This window comes from Garra rufa, chromosome 2, assembly GCF_049309525.1.
Source record: "Garra rufa chromosome 2, GarRuf1.0, whole genome shotgun sequence".
Taxonomy (NCBI): Eukaryota; Metazoa; Chordata; class Actinopteri; order Cypriniformes; family Cyprinidae; genus Garra; species Garra rufa.
In genome coordinates, this window is record NC_133362.1 from 16,768,065 (window position 1) to 16,779,300 (window position 11,236).

The 11,236-nt window shown below is 38.4% G+C and overlaps 1 protein-coding gene across 1 annotated transcript; it reads left to right on the forward strand.

Moving 5' to 3' along the window:
* The first annotated feature begins 669 nt into the window (after window positions 1-669).
* LOC141325873 (uncharacterized) lies at window positions 670-10,270 on the forward strand. Its single transcript, XM_073834601.1, has 7 exons — window positions 670-737; window positions 870-931; window positions 1,046-1,171; window positions 1,506-1,577; window positions 2,249-2,471; window positions 3,898-4,027; window positions 10,082-10,270. The coding sequence occupies exons 1-7, from the start codon at window positions 670-672 to the stop codon at window positions 10,268-10,270; spliced, it is 870 nt and encodes a 289-aa protein (XP_073690702.1).
* Window positions 10,271-11,236: the final 966 nt, after the last annotated feature.

Below are 11,236 nucleotides of genomic sequence, written 5' to 3' on the forward strand. Positions count from 1 at the left end.
ATTTTGTCATATTCCCACCCTCTTTAAATGTTTAAATTTGCCAAACATCCAAAGAGACAAATGCATAGCCACAAACCAATAACTGTTCAGATTATGTATTACTCATTCGCACTTTTAAGTTATTGCATCAGTTTGAGAAGTATTTCCATGCATCAACTTTAAAAAAGAGAGGAAAAGCAACATTTACTAGCTAATACAACACCATAGAGACTTTTACCACTTCTAGCTAATGATTTGCAAAGTCTATTTGTATTACATTCAAACCAATAAAAAGCTATTTTAAAGATTCATTAGTGTTATTTGTCAGAAGCAACAGTTTGAAGAGATGTTAATAATCATTATGTGGCTTCGGGTGGATTACACCTTACAGAGGCAGAGTTCAGTGGCTCTCACATCGCTTCTATTGATCTCAACACCCTTGAAATCCTTCAAGTCTCCAATCTAGAAGATAGAGAGAAGCTGCTGTCTGCCATTTACCATGAGTTACACCCGCCAAACTCAACTACTCAAAGACTCGACTCCCTTCTCGGTACTATAACACAACCATGAACTGTTTAAGTCCACATCCAAGTACTTTTGTCGGCAATTTTCTGGTCCTAAACTTGTTTTTCCTTTAAAGAAAGGTTTGGTCCACACAATGTTGAGAAATTCACAGCGGCTTTGGTGTCCATGACCAAGTCAAAATCTTCTCCACAAGTCAGCAGAATCAACATGAACCAATTCTCATTCAAATTCAGGTAAAGCATCTTTCTTCTCTGTAGAATGTAAAACACTGCACAATCACAAATCATTATCAAAATGACATTTGCATTATTTACATAACAGTATTTACAGGATGGCCTGACTTTGAGCCCTGTTTTCTCTTACAGACAGAAAGAGCAAAATGCAAGATTTCAGAAGAACTCTCATCTCATTGAAATCACAGTCAATGGTACAATTCTATCCATGTAATTTTGTCCCATTTAATAATTTGATGTATCATTTTTTTTTTTTTTTTTTTTTAAAGTTTGACAAAAGCCTTTATCTATCTGTTATATTGATTTAGCGTCAGATCGAACTGTTCATTTAAGGACACCCAAAGAGACAAGTGTGGGAAAAGTTTTGGAGTCCTGTCTGAAGATGCTGGGAATTAATGAAGACAAAGATCGCTTCAACTTGAAAAGCACTGAAGGTTTTGTATATAAAGAAGTAAAAAGGAGTTAAATATCTACAGCTGTGCACATTTTTTTAGTATATGACAGCAACACTTCAGACTCATGTAAAACAGAATACTTGTATATTACTTGAAGTAAAGCAGATTATAAAATGGATATTTGCCTAGCATGCCCATTAGTGTGTCCTTTAGGATATTTTAAGGACTTTTTCATTTGTCTTCTTTGGAAAAGATCAGCCATTTAGTCCTACGTTTGGAGAGATTCATATATGGCCTGTGGCTTGTAAGTGCTCTGGAATTTACACAGTGAATTTACTTTTACATACCGTTTCTATTTTTCCACGTTTTTCAGATGACTTCTCCCCTGAGCAGCAGATTGGAGATTTGCCTGGCTCAGAGACGAGGCTAATGGAGCTTCACTTATGTAGGAAGGTAGACAAAATTGCATGTTTTAGTTTTAGTATTTCAACAGAGTAAAAAAAAACACACAAACATAACTGTCTTGGGAGACAAACTTATTTAATTTTAAATTAAACTTTTGCATCTCAAAATGTTTAGGAATCACAGAAAGAGGATTCTTATTCATCAGATAACATTATTTGTACCACTGACGATACTCAGAGAAAAAATCATCTAAACAACACTAGGAAGATTCAAGAGCTAAATCAACAGGTGGCCTCCCTTCAAAATGTCATCCTACAGGTAAATAAACACAGGGGCTGGTTGTCACACAGGGAACAATAGGATTTTCCTGCTTATTTTCTCCAGTAGTGCATTTATTGTTGGTTTCTAATTCAAAATCCTCCTAAATAAGAATTCATCATCTTTGATGAATTAAACCAATATTTTAGTATAACCGAGTCATCTTTTGGAGAATGTCATGACAAGGTCTGTGTGTGTTCAATGAACTGCATCTTTTTTCTCCCTGGGCAATAACAGTGGAAATGTTCAATAACTTTTTTGTGTGTGTGTGGCTGAAATTTGAAGGTACTGTATGTTCTTACGCAGAAATAGACTTGCACAAATAAACCTGTGCTGAGGGAAAAAATGTGACAACTGTGACAAATATGCTCTGTTTTCCGCTATTGCTTTTAGCTGATCTGTGTCTGTATGATAACCAGGTTCAGGAGCTTTACCATGGTCTGGTAGCCTTCTGTTCAGAACTGAAGAAGATGGATGGGGAGATGGATGCAGTGCAAACGGACAGCTTGGAATTGAAAAGGCTTCTCGATGAGGCCCAGGACAGTCTGCAGAGAAAAAGACAGAGCCTTCAAATGCTCAGGGACAATCTTAACACTGCACCAGTGCAGAAGAATAAGTAAGTATATGCTCTTATCATAGAACAGAATGAATGTTCTGAAGATTAATACAGAGCAGTTGTGTAATTATATGGGATTGTCACAGGGAATAGGGAAGGGAAAGGAACTGTTCATTAATGCATTGGTTTTTATGGATAATGACGTGTTACGTCTTCCAGAAGGAGAGGCTGGAAGAACTGATGATCAGAGCTGGTTTTGGATGCTCTTAGTGTAATTTACTTGTAGAGGAGTGTACAGTACATCCTATGATTTTTGATGCTCTGTTTACAGTCTGTTACGGTTTATTTTTCTGTGGCGTCACTGAAGGTCATTTGGATGGGGATAATGGGTATTCCACAGATCTTTCCTAATTTCCTGAAGTGCTGAGAAAGCTGCTCCCTAGTCCACCTTATGAATGGACGCGTCATGCCAATGTTTAATGTCATTTCTTAACATATTAAGATATCTAAATGTTTCTGACAATGTTTAAAGGAATAGTTTGCCCAAAAAAAGTATTACTCCTCATTATGATGTTCCATGATGTTTTTTTCAATGGAACACAAAAGCTGAATTTAAGGATCAGCCCTTATCATGTGAAAATGGTTACCTTTGCAAAACGGGGATCTGTACCTGTTTAATTTATGAGGTGTGCAAATAAAGAGAGGGTGTTTGAGGAAAAAGCCAGTGTGGGTCTCACCCAGTAGTTTCCTGCTTTTTCTCAGCGTTACGGCCTTTGATTTATTCTGACATCTTTTCGAGCGGAACAGATTGAAAGCAGGGATGGATAAGGGTGTGAGAAAATAGCATCATGAATCAATATGTCCAAGTCCTCATTAATTACCTGATAAGCCACTTAAGTTGAAGGCTTATTGTTTTTTGTTACGTTATGTCCTTCATGTGCTTGGCCATTTCCCCAGCAAAAATGCAAACAAATCTTTCAAGTTTCAGGGTTTTTGGATGACATTAATCTAAGATATTTGGATCTGAGAACATGAGAGGCTTAAACCGCTTACATTTATTTAAGATCGAGCCGCAGAATAATAAAAAAGTCTAATCTTTGATATAAAGTGACAGAACGTTGGAAGTCTGTTCAGATCAGCTTCCTAATCCAAGACAAAGCTTACAGGAATAGTTCTCTAAAAATAAAAATTTGCTCATAATTTACCCCCGTGTTGTTCCAAACCTTGTTTTCTGAATATAAGATGTTATTTTTTTAGGAGAACACTTTTGTATGTAAGAAGGAACTTTCAAGGTCCAAACTGCTTGAAACAATAAAAGTATCATAAAATTATAACTTGTAACATATAACTTGTGTGCTATATTCAAAGTCTTCTGAAGCAGTACGGGAGCTGTGTGTGATGAACGGACCAAAATTCAAGACATTTTTAGGTGGACTATTCCTTTAAGAGAGCTCAAAGGAGTAGCTTGTGTTTGTTTACTCCTCAGGCCATCAGAGGTCCGACTTCTGGAGAAGATGAGGCTCAACTGCCAGGTGTTTAAAGACGAGATCACACTAGTCCACCTCAATCGACAGGTGGCTCACCTGCATGAACTTCTGGAGAAGACCCAGGCCAAGGTGAGACTAGAACCCCTGATATAGTTTCTCAAGGTTTTCCTTGTGCAGTATGAAATGATATAGTGCTGACATGTGAACGCAGGCCAGTAGTTATTATTTTAGACCACATTTTAATGAGGCTGAACATATGGTACTAATGTGAGCATTACAGTCTTGGCTTTTCCCAATATGCAAGCACTTTGTTGGACATACACATACATTTGGGGGAAAAATGAACACAGTAAATCGACGTGAAGTCCTGAAGCTTTTCTTGTAATGTAAGATACTGCTGCTTTTCCTTTCGCCATCTTTCAAGCAAATGGGAAATTAATTAATTGTCATTTCACAATGATAGTCACCACAACAGTGAGTCATTGGCACCAACGCTGCTCGTTTTTCAAAAGCAAGGATGACACGAAACAACAGTGTAAAACTATCCGCGGCATAGCCGTACCTGTGATTCTTTCCCACCTCCGTCCTCCTTTAAAGCGGCTCTTTCATCTCATCGGTAGAGACCTAACGAGGTGCCATGAAAGGACACATGCCGACCGGGGCTTTGGAAGAAAAGAGCGTGTCACGTTGCCGCCCTCAGGCCACAGTCTTTAGGTGCTGAGTTGGTGGGAAAGAGGCAGTGGCGCTAATGTTTATCATATGACCTAATCAGGGGAAAGGCGCAGGTCAGGACACAGAGCAGTCTGGGAACAAATACAAGCCTAGGCCCTAATAAGGAGCAGGCTGCCATTTATTTTCCCTAGATTATCTGACAATAAGGAAATATTTCATCATCGCCTCTAATCTCCGCGATCCGTCGCGACTGCAGTGCATCAGGAAAGACAGGAAGAGGGCGGGAGCAGTTTAACGTGGCAGCAAATGTGGGGTCTCAAACTCAAATACAGGGATTTAGGGGAAAATCCCTCTAAATGATATGTCCCAAACCTTTTCTAATCTTCTCTTTTTATTTCAATTGAAATGCACTTAATTTCCCTTCAGGCCTCCAAATGCAGACTAGGATTAGGTTTCACTATTCTCATGGGAAAGGTGGTTGAGATACTGCGATTGCAGCCAACCACGAGAGCTCCCAGTAGTTGTTCCCTCTTCCCGATGTCTTGGCGGTCACAGTGTTGAGCTGCACTAGCAGCTAAGAGGCCCAGTGGCTAATAGTTGTGGCAGCATTTGGCTCTCTTAAGGATTTATAGTCCATCTTGAGGTTGCCATTTTACTGCATGCAACACTTTACTCCGAGGCCCTGCGAATCCGTTATTGTAACTGACAGTACCTCACTTGTATCATTAATACCAGCCACGCTTTTCTAACCGAGTCCGGAAGCCTTTCTCATGCGAAACACAATCCTACAATCCAGGGCTTGGCACGGCTTTCTCTCCCATCTCATAAGAGTTAGGGGATTTCTGAAGGTGTGCCCGTTTCTCAACCGATTGTTCTTCGCACAGCACCTCCCAATCCTCTTTGTTTTAAAAGACAGTTGCCAAGTAATATTCTGTATTTCCATTGTTCAGCTTGCTCTTGTTGCTGTTTGCTCCATGGCCTGTAGCTATTCCCTCACCTCACTCCAGGTTCACCAGGTTAGTATGAGGACTGGATGACATTACAAGCAAATGAAAGTTGACCGAAATGATTAATTCTTAAGTACCTGCCCTTTTGCTGCTTCTCTTAAGTAATTGAGCGAGACCCGAGTTATGCGTCCTGCCCAAGGGAATCCAAACAGTGGGGTGATAAGGGCTCCTAAGCGTTTCTGCAGGGGGGTTTCCTGTGTGAGCGAGCCGTCTGGTGCCCCTGTCTGAGGAGAGGCTCAGTAGCCTTGGCCGCAGGGCTTTCACACGCTAGGAGACTCGAGTCCTCACCTCGGCTTTCTGCTGCGTGTTCAGAGAAACCTGATCACTCTGCATCTATCTTTTCACTCATTTCCTGTATTCAGTCTCTGTCTCAGCTATTGGTTTGGGGGTGTGGGTTTATGTGATCCTGCATGTTTACCAATGATGGACTCATTAGTCATCTTGAGTCATGACACGTTTTGGCCCTTTTAGCGACCTGTTTTACGACTCATTTTGTATATATATTTCTATTTTAAACAGTGTTGGGCAAGTTACTTAAAAGTAATTGGTTATGGTTACTAGTTACTTCCCACAAATAGTTAGTAACTGAGTTGCATTATTATGAAAGTAACTAATAACAGGGAAACTACTTAGTAAAAATGTTTAAATATGTCAAATAACTTGGATACCACCAATATTAAATATGGAAAATATATAAAACATTGTACACTAATCCACACTATTTTAATGTTGCTGTAGGGAAATGTGAGAGACACCATCCAGGGGCTAAATATCACGTTATTGGGGTTGCTTTAACTCACGGATATGAAAAACACCCCACACCAACAACACTGTTGTCACACCGGTGCATCTGACTCATTTATTCTTGATGACCGAAGAAAAGAAAAAAAAAAAAAAAAAAAAAAAATTGAAACTGGAAAGGGTCTACTTTTATGTGTGTATAGTCATAATAACAAGAAAACAATGTGCTTTTATAAAATAAATAGGGTGCACTCTCTGCAGTCTCGACAAAACCTGAATTTCTGCAAATATGTGTCTAAAAGACATGAGAAATACATGTATAGAAATGCTTGCAATGTCTACTTTTAAATGGAGTAAGTCATGTTGAAAAAAATATTCTCTGATAAAGAAATCCGTATGTTTCCAATGTGAGCTTTAGTTTTTTTCTGTCTAAACTGATCTCTAATGTAAGCTCTAATGTAGCACCTGTGCTTTTCTAATTCTGCACGGCCGTCCATCCACGTGAGAAACACATGTAGACATGTAGATAAATGCCCACATACAGTACATCTGTAAAAAATGTGAACATTCATCAAGCTCATCTCAGCTACTTTTTACTAAGAAGACGCACTGAGAGGAATAAGCCAGAACTTACCTCAGAAGAGGAACGCAAGGCAGAAATTATAGTAACGCCGCATTTTGTTGCCAGTAATTGTAACGGCTTTGTAACAGGGGAATCAGTAATTTGTTTGATTTAAGTAACGCCATTTATTTATAACACCGTTATTCTCATCACTGATTTTAAATATCAAGTTTGACCTGTTTTGCTTTATGAATATCAGATACATCTGATAGAAAGGTCAGAAAATAATACAATTTAATGGTTGGTACAATCTAAAAATGATTTTTGAAATTTTTGGAGTACAGGTCCTTTTAAAAAAATTAGCATATTGTGATAAAGTTCATTATTTTCTGTAATGTACTGATAAACATTAGACTTTCATATATTTTAGATTCATTACACACATTTGAAAGTAGTTCTAGCCTTTTATTGTTTTAATATTGATGATTTTGGCATACAGCTCATGAAAACCCAAAATTCCTATCTCAAAAAATTAGCATATTTCATTCGACCAATAAAAGAAAAGTGTTTTTAATACAAAAAAAAGTCAACCTTCAAATAATTATGTTCAGTTATGCACTCAATACTTGGTCGGGAATCCTTTTGCAGAAATGACTGCTTCAATGCAGCGTGGCATGGAGGCAATCAGCCTGTGGCACTGCTGAGGTGTTATGGAGGCCCAGGATGCTTCGATAGCGGCCTTAAGCTCATCCAGAGTGTTGGGTCTTGCGTCTCTCAACTTTCTCTTCACAATATCCCACAGATTCTCTATGGGGTTCAGGTCAGGAGAGTTGGCAGGCCAATTGAGCACAGTAATACCATGGTCAGTAAACCATTTACCAGTGGTTTTGGCACTGTGAGCAGGTGGAAGCATGAAGTGCTCCCAAATCTCCTGATGGCTAGCTGCATTGACCCTGCCCTTGATAAAACACAGTGGACCAACACCAGCAGCTGAATGGCACCCCAGTCCATCACTGACTGTAGGTACTTGACACTGGACTTCAGGCATTTTGGTATTTCCCTCTCCCCAGTCTTCCTCCAGACTCTGGCACCTTGATTTCCGAATGACATGCAAAATTTGCTTTCATCCGAAAAAGTACTTTGGACCACTGTGTTTTATCAAGGGCAGGGTCAATGCAGCTAGCTATCAGGAGATTTGGGAGCACTTCATGCTTCCATCTGCTGAAAAGCTTTATGGAGATGAAGATTTCATTTTTCAGCACGACCTGGCACCTGCTCACAGTGCCAAAACCACTGGTAAATGGTTTACTGACCATGGTATTACTGTGCTCAATTGGCCTGCCAAGTCTCCTGACCTGAACCCCATAGAGAATCTGTGGGATATTGTGAAGAGAAAGTTGAGAGACGCAAGACCCAACACTCTGGATAAGCTTAAGGCCGCTATCGAAGCATCCCGGTCCTCCATAACACCTCAGCAGTGCCACAGGCTGATTGCCTCCATGCCACGCCGCATTGAAGCAGTCATTTCTGCAAAAGGATTCCCGACCAAGTATTGAGTGCATAACTGAACATAATTATTTGAAGGTTAACTTTTTTTGTATTAAAAACACTTTTCTTTTATTGGTCGGATGAAATATGCTAATTTTTTGAGATAGGAATTTTGGGTTTTCATGAGCTGTATGCCAAAATCATCAATATTAAAACAATAAAAGGCTAGAACTACTTTCAAATGTGTGTAATGAATCTAAAATATATGAAAGTCTAATGTTTATCAGTACATTACAGAAAATAATGAACTATCACAATATGCTAATTTTTTGAAAAGGACCTGTATGTTCTACAAAAAAAAGATTTTTTTCTAACTCAGTTTAACATTAAAGGCACAGTATGTGTTTTTTTTTTATTTTTTTGCTGCTAGAGGGTGTATATTTAAAACAAAGAAAGAAACAAAGGCGTAGTTTGATGACGGCATGATTGTATGTGGAATCATGGGAGTTGTCTTCATCCCAAAACCCGATGCAATCTGACTGGACTCGTGCAAAAATCATATTCATGGATGAGCTAATGTATTAATGTCACTGCAGTATGAAGCAGGGTGGAGCTGAAAGCTTTCAAAGTGAATTGAGGCCGGTGGAGCGATTTGCTAATGAAAGATGAGTGCGCAACACTGCTCAAAAGTGACACTTTTATTATGCCACAGTCAATCGCTTCCACTCCTTCCGGTCTTGCATATACGGGGTAAAGCAGCGCTGTTTTATCATACTAGATACATTTGAGCATGTTGAAAGTTCTGTTATAATGCTACTCTGCGTGTTTGTCACCTGTCTAATAAATAATAAAAAAAAAAAAAACTGTGTCGCCTGTCAGTGATGTCATTACACCCTCAATTTCAATGTTGTGGTTAAATTTGTTATTTCTCTGGATTTAAACATTTTTGGAAACTTTTGGGATAATGTAGTACACAAGTCAACAAAATATGTGACCCTGGACCACAAATCCAGTCTGATGTAGCACAGGTATATTTATATCAATAACCAAAAATACATTGTATGGGTCAAAATGATTAATTTTTCTTTTATGCCAAAAATAAATAAAATATTGAGAAAATAATGATTTTACTTAATATCCTAATTATTATTATTTTATTTTTTTTGCACCCTCAGATTCCAGATTTTCAAATATCTCTGCCAAATATTGTCCTATCCTAACAAACCATACAGCTTTCAAATGATGTGTAATTTTGAGTTTAAAAAAATTGACCCTTATGACTGGTTTTGTGGTCCAGGGCCACATATATAACACTGTACTTATTGTGCCTTTAAATTCAGTGTTACATTTTCCAATTTCTTTAAGTTGTTTGTGAAATTTACTAGCAATTTCTGACTGAAAATTGTTTTTACACACATTTCTTTTCAGCAGAAGAAATGTTCTCTCTTAATTCACCCGCAATTGGTATGTGTGCCAAAAACTTTAAATCCTGCTTACTCCACAAATAATGAAGTTCATTTTCTCTACAGCAGTCAGATGATGGAGACTGTCAGCTTTAATACTTCACACTTTTAAAAGTGTTGTTTCAAGGACAGATCCATTGGCTCTCTAGTTCTGTTAATATTAAACAAGAGCAGTCTTGATTGAGGTGAGCCGCCAGCTATTCACTGCTTTTGATGCTTGTTCAACAGTTTTTTTTTTCTTTTCCTGCAGGAGAAAGCTGAGAGGAAGAGCCCTACTCTGACTCAGCTGGTCTCTTTGCAGTCTCCTGTCATGCTGGTGGCCACCCAAGTGCAAGCAGACCCAGACGGTCATTATGGTTTCTCCGCACACTGGTTAGAGGGCCAGGGTCTGACGGTGGTACACACTGAGGGTGCTAATCTCTGTCTGAACGACAGGTAATTGTCAGCATATTGTTTACAAATGTTTGAATCTATATTATTCATCTTTTTAGCATGTCATTAAGTTTTCCTTTACCTGCACTAAAATGTTACTGAAACATTTAAAGTAACAGTTCACCCAAAAATGAAAACTGGAACAACATTTTTGAGTGATCTATTCCTTTAAGTGATTTCCACCAACAATAACCTTTGGGTCAAAGTCTTAAAAACAACAGAAATGTAAAAGAATGTGAGATCAAAGAGGTCATTTCAGTGCAGTAGATGTTTTGACGAATTAAGTTTCTAATTGGCCTTTCATAAAACATGCCAAAAGACATCCCAAATTTTCCAGCCTTTAAGAGCAGAGAGGATCACAGAGGTTCCATCAGCTCTTGTGTTTTTTCCCCTGTTGCTATGGAAATTTGTAGGAGACAGGGAGCATAACAGGAAAACACTGAAATGTAAAACTTGGACGACTAAGCACAGAACAGATAAAAACATGAATAATACATGGCCTTGCAGTTTAAGTATTCCATTTGTGAGTTGGGTTGTTACAGAACTTATAACCATATACATGTACATAAACACAATTAAGTGGTGGACGAGGACCAGAAAGATGGAGGGGACAAAACATAATAAAAATTTGCATATGCAGTCACTGGAAAAGAGGGATCTGAGCAGCTGCATGTGTTTGGTAGCTAATTCCCAAACTTCTGGCAAAACACTTTTCACAGTCAGTGAACAAATATAAAGGCAACAGTCACTTTCCTATTTTCAGAAATGCAGTGTTTTTAATAAAAGCTCACGAGTGTACTAAATTTACCAGGCTTAAAAACAGTTTTTATGTGATCATTAGGATTTTTATTCCTTATATAGATTTTTAGCCTCTGTATATACATACAGTTGAGGTCAAAAGTTTGCATACACGTTGCAGAATCTGTTAAATGTTAATTTTACCAAAATAAGTGGGATCATACAAAATGCATGT